A 15,032-nucleotide genomic window follows, 5' to 3' on the forward strand; every position below is an offset into this window, starting at 1 on the left:
TGCGAATCATTACGGGAGCCCCGGGGAAGTGTAAGCTGTGCGGGGAAGTTGTCGGCGGGCACGTTTGATTGCTAAGCATGTCTTCCAGCAAGAAGAAGAACAGAGGGAAGGCTGGCTCCTCTCCGGACCCTTCCGCTCACAGCGGACAGCCATCGCTGCTTAAAGTCACCGACTACTTAGAGAAAGGTAGTGATGTCTGTGACCATGCGCAATGTTTCCCTCCTGCACTGCTACTATAACAGTGGCAGCATTGGATGGTGGGTGGCAATCAGGGCACTCTGAAGTCCAAAAAGTAAACATGCCATAACTGTATGAGAACATTCCTAGGTCTACCACACCATGCTACTTAGTTGTGCTGAAGGCTTTTTACCCTTCTGCATTCTCCTCAATAAGGTAACCCCTTGGCACTGGCTCTTGTTGCCCCTTTAAGGGCTTTAGAATGCTGGGACACAGGCATTTTGGCCATGTGAATGCCCTGATTGACTGTCATGGCGGTCACATGATTGGAAAACTCCCAATTGCCAGGGGCATGCTCTGGCACAGCTCTATTGGCGCTATCGCATGCAAATATGCGGCTGCTCGGCGCCAAGAAAACGCATATTTGCGTGTGCTCAGCGCCAACAAGTTAAAGCTGTTCTGCACACATTTGGCTATGTTTGGCTCAATCATTTCTACATGCACTAAAGCGTTCACAATGGACGTTTAAATATCTTTTTTTTTTTTCAATCGTACCTGTTCTGATTTTCAAAGTTATTTTTCTGTCCCTGCGGCGGGGGGCAGTGTTTATGCGGGTATCCGCATCATATCGTGTGTCACATCATAGTGCGGGTAACCACCGCACTGTCTCCGTAGATCTCGTGTAATTAATCCCAGGAGTCAGTGCGGAGGTCCAATGCGAAATCTTGCGTTATTTAAACGGCGTGACGTCATTGTCATGCCAACATTTAGGATTACGCCGCTCATAGCTGTAGTCCCTGAGCATGCATGGGAACCGGCAAGGAATGCTGGTTCCTCCAAATCGAGAGAAGGAGCAAGTGATTGCTTGTGGGCTTCAAATGCTCACAAGCAAGATGACATCGGCCGACAACGATTTTATAAACAACTGATTCTATATAAAAACAGAAATGGATAACGGGCAGCGTCACTACAAGTAAGGATGTTATTAACAAGACATCATTTTTAAACATTCAAAAAAATTAAAATAAATCACGTCAGTGCAAAACCGCTTTTTAAATCTTTTGTGATCACCTCCAGCTCACCCACCCCTTGTAGCTCGCTGATATACTTAGCTGATCTCAATCCAGATACATGTCCAAGAGCCGAGGCAGAGCTAGAGAATATCCCCAGCACACCAAGGATCTCCAGAACGGGTCCAAAGCTTTATTCAGCGATCACATTGTTACAGCAGATTGCAGTGTTTTGGAACCACGCAGGACCCCTTCATGTGGCATCATGCCTGATGAAGGGGTTCTGCATGACTCTGAAATGTTGCAATCTGCTGTAACGATGTGATTGCTGAATAAAGCTTTGGACCTGTTCTGGAGATCCTTGGTGTGCTGGTGACATTCTCTAGCTCTGATGTGTGCGTTGGGAATAGTACATCGAGAGCAGAGGCTCTCCCTCCCCACTAGTGATGGAGGCAGCAGTAGGAGCCATTGGCTCTTTCTTATGACAGTCACAGCCTGTGAGGAGGGAGTGGGGTTGAGCTGAACTGTGCGTGTTTATGGACACACACAGCTCAATTCAGGATTGAGCCCACATGAGTGCCTCCATAGCAAGCGACTAGCTATGGGGTTACTCAGTGGGGGCAGGAGCCAGGAGCACCCGTGGGAAACCTAAGAAGAGGGATCGGAGCTGCTCTGTGGAAAACCATTGTACAGAGCAGGTAAGTATAACGTGTTTGTTATTTAGGGGGAGATTAGAAAGAGCTGAACTTTTCAGGTGAAGTTCTACTTAAGTGGAACTTCACTCTTTTAGTTGACATTGACTATTTTGAATCTCTATGCTGCTAGCATTAGTTAATAGATAGTTAAAACAAGCAAATATGATATATTTTCCTTTTTATTTTTTTATTTTTTTGTTCCTTCCTGGTTTCCATGCCAAGGCAAATGATGTCTTGCATCCCAGCGGGGGGGGGGGGGGGGGGGGGGGGGTGGGGGGGTGGGGGAGGTTGGGGTATTTTCTCAGCTAAACACACATGCCTGAGGTAAGGGCAGTTGGGTTCCAGGAAGTAAATCTTGCATGAATCATCTTCCCTTACTGAAGATGGCACCACCAGAAATGCTAGGGCTTTGTTTTTCAAAGTAATTTTTTTTTTCACCAAATGAAGCATTGAGACATGGATTGGATGGGGGAGTTTGTTTTGAATCTTAAAAATGAATTAAATAGCATGTCTATGCAACACCTGAAATAGCTAAAAGATGTGCGGGAACTACTTTTTCTAATCAATGCAATACCGCAAAGTCAGCGCTGCACTGATTTGAACAGTGCCATTACCGACAATAGGGTGCGACTTGTTAATTCACATGACAAGTTGCAATGGGAACAAGGGCTCAAACGCATGTAGATGTGCTCGAATAGAAAAATAAAATGCAAAATCAAGAGGTATTTCACCCCCCCACCTTCTTTCTCCCTGGGTTATCATGAAAACACACACACGCATTCAGCAAATCTGGCTTCTTCCTGCTTGAATTCACCACCGCGCGATAGGTCCATTGCCATCATCTTCTATGCTTACTTCTTTGTGGGATGACAATCTTATTCAGGTTTTTTCTGCTAGAATGGAAGGGGTGAAGGAGCAATAGTCTTGAAAAAAGGGGTGAAGGTCCACGGTCTTTCTTTCGGCTTGTTCACACAGCCTACGTGCTATAATGCATCTGGACTGGTGTCTGTTGTGACAGGCCCCTTTCACGTGGGCTTTCTGATCAGGTCTGCCTGTCAGTTTTTTTCAGGAGAATGCTCCACGCATCTCTATGGATCAGCTGATATCAGCAGTGACATGTACGCTGACATCCACCGCTATCCGATTCAATCCTGTCGGTGACATTCAGACAGATGGAAACCCTATTTTCCATCCGTCTGGGGAATAGGATCTGATGAAAATGAACAGGCGGTCCGTTTTTATCCGATCTTCCCATAGAGAGCGGGGCTCTGACAGGTCTGTCTCCGTACAGTGAGCAGAGACGGACCTGTCATCCACCTGCTCAGCGGAGATCAACGGAGCAATCCCCCGCTGAGTAAAACAGAGTCTGTACACAGACAAGCCCGTGTGAAAGGGGCCTAGGGGGCATTGTTTACCCCCCCCCCCCTTTTTTTTTTTTTTCTTGAAATGTTACAAAATTACATTTCATTCAACTCCTATGCAAAGCAGCATGTTGTGATATGGTGCAGGAACCTGCAGTGTGCTGATTTGCACTGCTTTAACCGGTTCCCGACCGGCACACGGCGTTGGCAGAATAGCACGGGCAGGCATATTGGCGTACAGGTACGTCCAATCTTTAATGCTGCCCTGCCATCGTGAGCGCGCCGGCATGCTCGTGTGTCGGTCGGGACCCCCGTGAGCCCGGTTGCGGGTCCCGCGGACTCGATCGCCGCAGGCATACCCGCGATCGTCTCACGGGGCGGTTGAATGGAGAAATGCCGTTGTAAACAGCATTTCCCTGTTCTGCCTAGCAACTAGTGACACTGATCTCTGCTCCATGGGATTGGAGCAGAGAACAGTGTTCACTAAATGAAAGCCCAGCCCCCCACAGTTGGTAACACCCCTAGGAACACTTAACCAATACATTGCCACCCACTGGTTAACCCCTTCACTGCCCGTGTCATTTACACAGTTACTGCATTTATATAGCAGTGATTGCTGTATAAATGACAATGGTCCCAAAAATGTCCAATGTGTCCGCCATAATGTCGCAGTCGCAATAAAAATCGCTGATCGCCGCCATTACTAGTAAAAAAAAAAAAAAAATTATTAATAAAAATGCCATAAAACTATCCCCTATTTTGTAAACGCTATAACTTTTGCGCAAACCAATCAATAATCGCTTATTGCGATATTTTTTGGTTAAAAAAAAAAAAAATGTAGAATACGTATCGGCCTAAACTGAGGGGAAAAAAATGTTTTTTTTTTATATATTTTTGGGGGATGTTTATTGTAAAAAAAATTTTTTTTCAAAATTTTTTTTCAAAATTGTCGCTCTATTTTTGTTTATAGCGCAAAAAATAAAAACCACAGAGGTGATCAAATACTACCAAAAGAAAGCTTTATTTGTGGGGAAAAAAAAGGACGTCAATTTTGTTTGGGGAGCCACGTCGCATGACCGCGCAATTGTCAGTTAAAACGACGCAGTGCCAAATCGCAAAAAGTGGTCTGGTCTTTGACCAGCAAAATGGTCCGGGGCTGAAGTGGTTAAGCTACAGACATGTTTTTTTTACTCGCCACATAGAAAACATTTGTTTTCTATGTGGAGGAGGAGAGGCATTGCTTTGACTCGGTGATCCTCTTACGCTGCCTATGTGTGTGTGGTGCTGTGAACAGCTGCACTTAAAGTGGTTGTAAACCCTTACAAACCACTTTGACCTACAGGTAAGCCTAGATTAAGGCTTACCTGTAGGTCCAAGAAATATCTCCTAATCCTATACGGTTTAGGAGATATTTGCCCGAAGACAGCCACCGCTGTCTACGGCGCATGCGCCGTAGACAGCGGCGCGCAGGCGGACTGAGCGCGGCATTTCCAACAACGGAGCTGCCGCGTGTGTCGGCTTCCGTGCGCATGCGCGGGAGTGACGTCATCGCGGCTCCGCCAAATGACAGCGGCGGAGCTGCGAGACCCCACCGAAAAGATGGATGCGCCGGACTACAGGGGACAGCGGTGACATCGCTGGCTCCTGTGTCAGGTAAGTGACACATAATGGGCTACTATGCGATGCATAGTAGTCCATTATGCTTTGCCTTTGCAGGGAATGAAAGAGGAAGTAAACCCATCAGGGTTTACTTCCTCTTTAACATTATAGTTTTAAACAGGAATGCTCCCATAGAGGAGAGTGGAGACTCCTGCAGGTGTCCTGGCAGGCATAGGTCCCTGATGGCAGGCATAGGTCCTGGCAGGCATGGGAGGACCAACATAATGGGAGTCTAGCAGTGCAGCTGTGGGGGAGTTTAAAAAGTAAGTTCAAAGAAGAAACATATTAAAAACAAGCCCTGTAGTAGTATTAGCATATCATTTTAAAAATAAGTCATTATTATACAGGATTTATGTAGCGCCGACAGTTTGCGCAGCGCTTTACAACATTAAAGTGGTGTTGCCACCTAAAAATAAAAAATAGTTTAAAATTCTTTAAAAAAAAAAAAAAATTGGGGAAAATTAACTTTTTTTTTTTTTTTTACTCCCCTCTAAATACCCGTTGCTAGGGGGGTCTCTCGTAGTCTGCCTTCTTCCTTGCCCGGGCTGGTGACATCACTTCCCCTCACGCCGCACAGTCATCTAGGACCAGTCGCGTGTCCCAGATGACTGTGTGGCGTATCATGGCGCCCTGCGCCACTTGCGCATGCGCAGTGGGTGCCCGGCTGTGAAGTACTGAAGTACCCGTACTGTGCCCACAGTACGAATGACGGCAGCGCAAGCGTATCGGGAAATGGGGGGGGGGGGCGGCTTCGTTCCCCCGCATCGATGGACCCTGGGACAGGTAAGTGTCCAATTTATTAAAAGTCAACAGCTGCAGTATTTGTAGCTACTGACTTTTAAATTTTTTTCTTTGTTGGGGCACCCCACTTTAAGACAGAAAATACAATTACAATTCAATACAGGAGGATTCAGATGGCCCTACTTGTTAGAGCTTAAATATCACTTTAACTTATTAAAGCTACAAGGTCAGTATGACAGTCGGGCAACTAGCATTTTCAGAAGTAGATCTCAGCTGTTGCAGCCTCCGTGTGTGTGTGTGGCAGGCAGTGTTTAACTATTGTTTAAATACTTTAAATTCATCTTAAACAAATTTGATTTTTCCCTGCACATGTTGTGTTTCTGTATTAGTTATTTTGTGCTCCTGGCACCCTGTGTTACCAGGCCCTTATATCTGGAATTCTGAATTCCATAATAACATGGGCATCACCAACTCATCACATTAGTTTTTGACATACGGGTTTACACAGTTCTTTTACAGATTTGGGAATGGGGCACTGAATGACTCCTAGCTTGGATTTTTCTATATTTAAAGGCAAGAAGAAAAATGTAATGTATAACGGCGTACAGTCCTTAGATATGATGGCTGCATTGGTGTTATTTGGAATATATATATATATATAATATAATTTTAGATCTGACCAGATATGCAGTGTTTTTGTCAACTCTACGCCTGAGTTGCACCAAAGAGCTTCTTCCTTCTAGCTATGTTATGTAAACTTCCAATTGCCCTGTCCCCAATGTAATGGAATTGAAGTAGGGATGCGCCGAAACATATCGGCCGAAAACGGGGCGGGGCCTGGGGGCGGAACTCGGCCACCGCCCCTGGTGCCGCCCATGATGGGGGGTGTATAGCGCAGAAGAGCCGCTGCCGTCTGATTGAATAGAGCGCCAGGAACATCACAGCTTTAATTTCAATAGCTGTGTGTTCCCCGTCGCAATTGGACGGGTGATCTGTCTATCAAAGTGCCTGGACAAGGGGGAGGGGCTGTGATGTTCCCGGCGCTCTATTCAACCAGACGGCTCTCTTCGCTGCACAGGGGCATCGCTGGCTGCATCACTGGCTGCATCACTGGGGGGCATAGCTGGCTGCATCACTGGGGGGCAACACTGGCTGCACTTATCTCTTGTACCATGTCGCCAGTCTCTGACCACCTCCTGTACCATGTCGCCAGTCTCTGACCACCTCCTGTACCATGTCGCCAGTCTCTGACCACCTCCTGTATAAAAATATTTTTTTCCAGTCATCTTCCAGGACGGCACACCTGAGAGAGATGACTGGTCCACCTGACAGGAAACACAATCAACAACAAATTTAAAAGTCCCCACCCCTCCCTCAGACCCTCAGTTCTTGATTGTGTTTCCCACAGGATGGCAGCGAAACCAAGTTTCTTTCTAAAACTTTTTTCTTATGGGGTCTGGGACCCCGTGTTTTTCGTGAGGTTTTTTCCTGGGACTTAAACAGACAGGGTCTGTGGTGCTCCCTTGTATACCCCCAGGAGAAATCTTGGGGGGGGGGGGGGGGGGGGTATTCCTCACTCAAGGTCTCCTTAGGGAGCCTTGTAAAAGCCTCGTGGGACAGGGGAGTTGTCCCAGTAGCGCTATTTCCCCTGTTGTCTTGTTTTTTTCTTACCTGCACATTTCGTTGGTGGAGTGGTGAGTTGCTGCTTGTCCCTATACGGAACGCGAGTGGCGTGCGTTCCAACGCCACAGCGCATGTCCGGAAGTCCAAGGGCGTCACTTCCGGGTATCGAGTTCCGGAAGTGGGACGGCTGGACGCACCGGCGTGCGTTCCAGCCTCAGGCGCAGGACCGGAAGAGGCCGTACGTCATTTCCGGACGACGGACCTCCTTAAAGATGGCGCCGATCGGCGCGTTTTTTCAAACAGAACGGGTGTGCTGTGATACACCCAGTCTCCTCGTCCGACAAGATGCTTTCCCGGAGGCAGCACCTGAAAAAAGACAACAAGGGGACGCTCGAGACCTGATCCAGCGATCCTGCAGGGCAGCAAATCGCCATGGAAGAGGAAGGTCCGTCTGAGCAGACAGCCGTTGAGGTCGCCACTGGGGGTGAGTGATCCAACTTTATTTAGGGGCAGGGTTCTCTGGGGTAGAGCTCCTGTGCCCCTTTTTAGGACTTGTGTAGCTAAATTGTCTATTTTTTGACTATTCCCAGGGACCGAAAGCTCTGCCCAGGGGTCAGCTGCTAGGTCTAAGGGAAAGGCTACTTCAAAGTCCAAGCGTTGTGATTACTGTAACTCTAAGTTGGCACAAGACCACTCCAAACCTTTCTGCGATCGATGTATCATCAAGCTCGCAGGCAAGGAGACCGCTCAGGTCGTGAAAGAATGTAGGGCCTTACAAGCAGAAATGTTGGCTACCCTTCAATCTTTTCAGTCCACCCTTGTGAAGGGTTTGGAGGAAGTACCGTCAGAGAGAGAGACTCCTCAGTTACAGGAAAACTTTTCCACATCTTATGCGGAAAGTTCCCAGGGCCAAGTCTCCCTATTATCTGAGGTGGAGGAAGGCCAGGTCCCAGATTGTAGTTCTGGAGAGGAAGATTCAGACCAAGATAGCCAGGGGGAGGCTAAGCTTGGGGGATTTTTGTTCTCGAGTGAGGACATGGAAGGTTTATTAAAAGCCATTTACACCTCAGAAGATATTCAGGTTCCCTCTGCTCAAGTCTCAGCACAGGATAGAGTATATAGAGGTTTAGGAAGGTTACAGTCCAGAACCTTTCCCATCCACCAGTCTCTGAAGGAGATAATCCTCAGAGAATGGAAGGAACCTGAACGCAAGCTTCTCAAACTGAAAGCTTGGAAAAGGAGGTGTCCCTTTAAAGATGAGGAGGAGGAAAAAATTTTTAAAGCTCCTCGCTTGGATGCAGCCTTTGCGCAGGTATCTAAGAGGTCCGATTTATCCTTTGAAGATTCTGGAAATATCCAGGATCAGATGGATAGAAAGTCGGAAACTTTACTCAAAAGAGCCTGGGAGGCGAATGCGGCGGCAATGGCGCCTGCCCTAGCTTCCGCCTGTGTAGCCAGAAATGCTGACACCTGGCTTGGCAAATTAATGGATCATGTTTCCCGCAGTAGGGAGGCTAAATAGATCGTAGACTCGCTGGAGGTAATCAGTCGAGCAGTAGCATATGTGGCAGATGCAGCAGTGGAGACTGTTAGGACCACAGCTAAAGCAGCAGCACTTTTGAACTCTGCCAGGAGGGCTCTATGGGTCAAGACCTGGGATGGGGATTTTACTTCCAAGTCTCGCCTATGCGGCATCCCCTTTGAAGGTTCCTTGCTGTTTGGTTCAGGCCTAGATCAGGTTTTGTCCCGATCTACGGAGAAGGGCAAGAAATTTCCTGTAAGGCCCAAGAAGGAAAGGGGTAAAAAAATTTTTTTTCGAGGCCCCTATTTAAAGACCCATCATAAGGGGAAAGCTGAACAAAGGAGGAAATGGAACTTGGGAAAAGGAAAAGAAAAAAAGTGCAATTCTTTTCTCCAGCTCTGGAGCCTCTCAGAAAGAAGGCAAATGACGCCACCGTAAAGGTAGGCGCAAGACTCAGCGGTTTCCTTCCACAGTGGGAAAGGATTACGCAGAGTCCATACATTTTAAACCTTTTAGAAGTGGGGTACAGACTGGAATTTCAGACTCATCCCCCACAGGAATTTTTGGTTACTTTTCCTCCCAGGGACCCAACCAAGGCAGAAGGGTTACTGAAAAATCTAAAGGAGCTAGCAGAGCAAAGGGTTATCACTCCAGTACCAACCAATCAGCTTACACAGGGTTTTTACTCACACGTATTTGTGGTTCCAAAACCCTCAGGAAAATTTCGGTTGATAATAAATTTGAGAAGACTCAACCGTTACCTGCTTCACAAAAAGTTCAGGAAGGAGAGTATTTACTCAGTAAGAAAACATCTACAGAGAGGAGTCTTTATGGTCACCCTGGACCTAAAAGACGCTTATCTACACGTACCCATTGCTCCCGAACACCAGAAGTACCTACGCTTGTTTGCATACAGCAGAGGATACAACACTGGCAGTTCAGGGCTCTTCCCTTTGGGCTGGCGGCAAGTCCAAGGATATTCACAAAGGTGTTAGCCGAAGTAGTAGCATACCTACACCTGCAGGGGATAGGGTTAATACCCTATCTGGATGACTTGCTGATCTACAGTGTGGATCAAGCAGTAATAGACAGAGACATCGTGTTAGAAACTCTGGAGACCTTGGGCTGGATGGTCAGTCAGGAGAAGTCCTCACTGACTCCATCTCAGTCCAAACTATACCTAGGCTACCTGTTAGACTCGCAGGCACAGAAGGTATTCTTACCAACAGAGAAGGTAACGAAGGTCCAGAATGTGGTTGTCACCCTTCTCGAAAGAGGAGAAGCCTCTCTGAGATGTATAATGAGACTGCTGGGTCTCATGACGGCCTGCATTCCGGCAGTAACCTGGGCACAACTCCATTCTCGGGAGCTTCAGGCTTTTCTGCTTGCCTCATGGGGAGGAAAAAGAGAAACATTAGAGAACAGAGTAACCATCACAGAGGAGGTATCTCGTTCTCTGCGGTGGTGGCTCGACCCACAGAATTTGTTGAAAGGTCGCCCCTGGTCTCAGGTAAACCCTTTGGTCTTAACCACGGACACCAGCGCTTGGGGTTGGGGGGCTCATCTGGGAGACCGATATACCCAAGGGTCCTGGAACCACAGCCAAGCCAGGGAGTCTTCCAATTTCAGGGAGCTTCTGGCAGTAGGCAAAGCCCTAGACTATTTCCGAGAGGAACTGCAGGACAAGGAGGTTCAGGTCCTCTCAGACAACCTGGTTACGGTGGCATACTTAAACCACCAAGGGGGGACAAGGTCGGACAAACTAAGACGGTTAGCACAACAGATCCTTGTGAAAGCAGAAGAGGGTCCTTTCACTGTCAGCGATTCATATAAGGGGCTCACTCAATCTGCAAGCAGATTTTCTAAGCAGACAGCCCATCCTTCAGGGGGAATGGAGATTGAGCAAAGAAATCTTCTCCCTGGTGTGCAGACATTTTGGCAAGCCAGAAATAGATTTGTTCGCCTCCCGGGAGAATGCGAAGGTTCTCAAGTTTTTCTCCTTTTACAAGGATCAAGAAGCAGAAGGGATAGACGCTCTTGTACAAGTGTGGGATTTCAGGCTGGCTTATGCCTTTCCCCCATTGGTGCTCCTTCCCAGAGTCCTACAGAAATTAGCCTACTCAAGGTCAGACCTGATACTGATAGCACCCTGGTGGCCCAAGAGAGTTTGGTTTCCCACCATTCAGAGTCTCGCGATAGCTCCCCCACTGCGTCTGCCGGTGCAACGAGACCTACTCAGTCAGGGTCCAATCTTTCACCCCGACCCGGGTCGTCTCTCTCTGACAGCATGGCTATTGAAAGGGAAATACTCCGAGACAGGGGCTGTTCGGAAAAAGTGATAGATACTCTTCTCCTCAGTAGGAAAGGCGTCACCAGAAAAATTTATGCAAAGGTCTGGAAAGTCTTCTCCCTCTGGCTACAGTCTAAGGAGGGGGCTCTCCAGATGATACCTACCATCCTAGACTTTCTTCAGGAGGGGGTGGACCAGGGTTTGGCAGTTAGCACCCTAAAGGTCCAGGTGGCAGCCCTGTCCGTGTTTTTTGATAGGAAGCTAGGACAGGAGCCGCTAATAAAAAGATTTTTGTCAGCCAGGGAAAGGGTAGTTCCAGTTAGGTCGGTCAGTTGCCCTCCATGGGATCTGTCCCTGGTATTAGATGCCCTAACAAGGGGGCCTTTTGAGCCGGTGGCTCAAATTTCGGTTAGACTCTTGTCATTTAAGTTGGCCTTCCTCCTGGCTATCACTACGGCTAGGAGGGTGAGTGATATACAGGCTCTGTCGATTAGGGTAATCCTCACTCAGGATCCTCTTTATTTGCCAAAGGTAGCTTCATTATTTCACAGAACACAGGAGATTATTCTCCCGTCCTTTTGCCAGAATCCTAAGAATAAGGAAGAGGAAAGATTTCATTTCTTAGATGTCAGGCGTTGTCTCCTAGTCTATTTAGAAAGGGTGAAAGACTTTAGGAGATCCAGTCATTTATTGGTCACTTTTTCAGGGAAGAAAAAGGGTCTTCAAGCATCTAAGTCTACGATAGCTAAATGGGTTAGACAAACCATATCCATCGCTTATAGACAGGCAGGTAAACCAGTACCAACCCGCCTTAAGGCGCATTCAGCCAGATCCCTAGCGACCTCCTGGGCAGAGAGGGCAGGCGCCTCAATCGACCAGATCTGCAAAGCAGCAACATGGACGAGCCATAGAACATTTCTGAGGCACTACAGAGTGGAGCTGTTGTCCCCTCAGGATTTGGCATTTGGCAGGAAGGTCCTACAAGCGGTTGTCCCGCCCTAAAGGTAGGCCTGAACTTCTTGCTTATCCTCTCAGGTGTGCCGTCCTGGAAGATGACTGGAGAAAATGACCAGTTACACTTACCGGTAACGTCTTTTCTAGGAAATCTTCCAGGACGGCAGGCCTACTCCCTACCCTTGTTTTATTGGTGTGGTATATTAATTCTTCACAGAATGTTCCCTCTGACACTGGTGTGGGATTTTCTTTACCATAACTGAGGGTCTGAGGGAGGGGTGGGGACTTTTAAATTTGTTGTTGATTGTGTTTCCTGTCAGGTGGACCAGTCATCTCTCTCAGGTGTGCCGTCCTGGAAGATTTCCTAGAAAAGACGTTACCGGTAAGTGTAACTGGTCATTTTTAAAAACGGTGCTGTTTCGGTATCGGTGCTGTTTCGGTATCGGTGCTGTTTCGGTATCGGTGCTGTTTCGGTTTTCGGCCTAGTGTATTTTTCATTTTCGGTATCGGTTTCGGCACCAAAAAACCCATTCGGTGCATCCCTAAATTGAAGAGATAAATCAAAGTTTGTAGTCCAGAGCAGCCTAGGGTGACAACCGTGTGTGTAACGCTAACCCCCAAAGGAGCTGCTGGTTATTTTTGGGCTTACCGTTACCTTCTTTTCTCCTTGTACGTCTAGGGGATGTCCCGTGGTAAATAGCCCAGTAACTAGAGACTGACGACAGATCCACTTGAATGGATTTCATTTGCAAAACTCAGTCAATTAAACAGTCTTTCAACTTGGGATCAGAGGGTTGGAAAGGAAGTTCAGGTACTCTTATGTCAAAGTCCAAAAACATTAAAGAACTTGCTTGCTTTGACTGCATCCAGAGAATAGCCATTTGCAGCTGGATGAACACTCAGGTTGGACAGTCCCTCTCTCACAAGGCCTAGCGGCCAACAAGGTGCTTACTCAGGAACAGTCTTTGTCACAGACTTTGCAGAACATGTAGGCAAACTAAGCTTTAGAACACTTGTAGGATACCTGGATCTTTCAGGCTGCTTGGCGATATCCACAAGACCGAAATTCTCTCGGTTACATCAGCCCTTCCAGGCTCTTGTTAAGAAAACCAACCCATGCGTGTGGTTCTTAAGAGTCCTTCCCTGGAATGCTCGAAGTACTCTCGGTTTCTCCTGAACCGGAGATGGCACCCGACCACCTCCAGAATCCTCCTTTTAGTTTCCTTGCCTCGGGCTAGCCAGCCCCGAGAGATTAAAGTCGCGTGGATCCACACCCCAGGCCATAGCCTTCCTGGGGGCTGGTCAGGAGGACCAGGACCATGTAATCTGCACTTCATACTGGACCGGAACCCCGAACCACGTGACGTCCGCATCTTAAATACCCTCTCCCAGAGGGCACAGTGAGAGGGCCACTCCCACTGACCTGGCTCTGAAAGAGAGCAACCCAAGTGCCTGACCAGACCCTAGTTCCACGCCTGCCACAAGAGACAGTGCCCCCTGTGGCCAGGCTGAACATCTCACAATCCAGTCAGACCGATGCAGAGGTCCAACCCAGACAAATAAAAACCAAACTGCAGTTTAGGTAAAGTTTAACTTTGAAAAATGCATAGCGCGTGCTCTTCAGGAAAATAAAGCAACAGGAGGTGTGTTATATGGAGTATACCCAGGTGGGGAAAAAAAAAGAAAAACAAATGTAGTCACCACACCAGGGACTAGCAAGCAATGTATTACGTTTTTGGATTAAGGCTCCATTCACACTTGTATGACTTCAAAGTTGTACAACTTGGATATGGCTTTGACCAGTGATAATAGACAGCTGTTGCATTGTAGAACATTCAGGTAGGACTTTCATGCAAATTTTGAGGGTTAACATTGATGTCTATGGCCCTCAAGTTACATGAAAGTCGGAACAAAGTAGGGCATGAACTACTTTGAAGTTGCACATATGACTGCTTATCATTGGAAAACACGGAGAAGGACTTGTCATGTGACCTTGATGTCCAAAGCTGCATGACAAGTTGCACAAGTGTGAATGAAGCAGTAGGCTCGCTTTACTGGGACTAGTTGTCAACTAAAGATGGCTGTGTAAAGAAAAGTGATACCGTCACAACTGGTTTTATATGCTTTAGGTAACCTATTTACCTGCCATTTCCATGTCTTGTTAAACATCCAACAGTAATGATAAATAGACCCTTTAATTGTTGCATAGTGAATATGCAGAATGATCCTGTGCTACACAGTAGCTTTCTTTTTGGTAAATTACTTTGTTTTAATTGAAACGGAATATGCGCTATATGCAGTTAAATTTTCAATAGTGTTCAATACATTTTTTTTTTTTTTTGTTCTAAACCCCAGCTAAAGGCCCCATTTAGGTCCCTTGCTGCCTCTGGTTCTGGTGTGGGGGACTGCTAATTCAGCTCTGCAATGGCACTCTGGGGCATCAATAATAAACACTTCTACATTTGCAGTGGCGGCACTATTTACCATCAGCATCGGTGTCATTAACAGCAATAATAAACACGCTCTTAGGGCGCTTTCACATGGACGCTCCGCCGACAGACATCGCTTTGCTCAGCAGGGGATCGATCCGCTGCTCCCCGCACACTGCAGAGATGAACCTATGGGATCCACCAGACTGATGGAAAATGGGGTTTCTATCTGCCTGATTTTCACGGACCGGACCGAATAGAGGCGAGTGACAGCGGACATATCACCGCTGACATCCGCTGCTCCAAAGGGCTGAACGGAGGGTTTGATCCGGTCCGCCTGAAAAACTGACAAGCAGACCTGATTGGAAAAGCCATGTGAAAGGGGCCGACTCATGGAATGTGGATATGGCTCTGTATGGCCCCAGTCAGTGCTGCTCTGGCCACACCCCTTGATGTTTCTCCCACCCATTGGGGCTTGCTCACAGAGGTTCCAGCATCAGCAACTAATCCCCCCCCCCCCCCCCCCTCCATGTAACAGTGGGCAGGCTATCTTCTCCTTGCACCCGCAGTC

General features: G+C 47.5%; 1 protein-coding gene across 2 annotated transcripts in view; it reads left to right on the forward strand.

Moving 5' to 3' along the window:
- Positions 1 to 15,032, forward strand: part of AFG2A (AAA ATPase AFG2A) — a 595,306-nt gene continuing 580,274 nt past the window's right edge. The window contains exon 1 of one of the 2 annotated variants that reach the window (XM_077476871.1): positions 1 to 186. In XM_077476871.1, the coding sequence (XP_077332997.1) occupies positions 78 to 186 (109 nt within the window). In that variant the 5' untranslated portion in view covers positions 1 to 77. The remainder of the gene's footprint in view (positions 187 to 15,032) is intronic. The other variant, XM_077476870.1, reaches the window with a different exon arrangement.

Source organism: Lithobates pipiens, unplaced genomic scaffold, assembly GCF_037356315.1.
Source record: "Lithobates pipiens isolate NorthernLeopardFrog02 unplaced genomic scaffold, aLitPip1_a1.2 Scaffold_13, whole genome shotgun sequence".
Classification (NCBI taxonomy): Eukaryota; Metazoa; Chordata; class Amphibia; order Anura; family Ranidae; genus Lithobates; species Lithobates pipiens.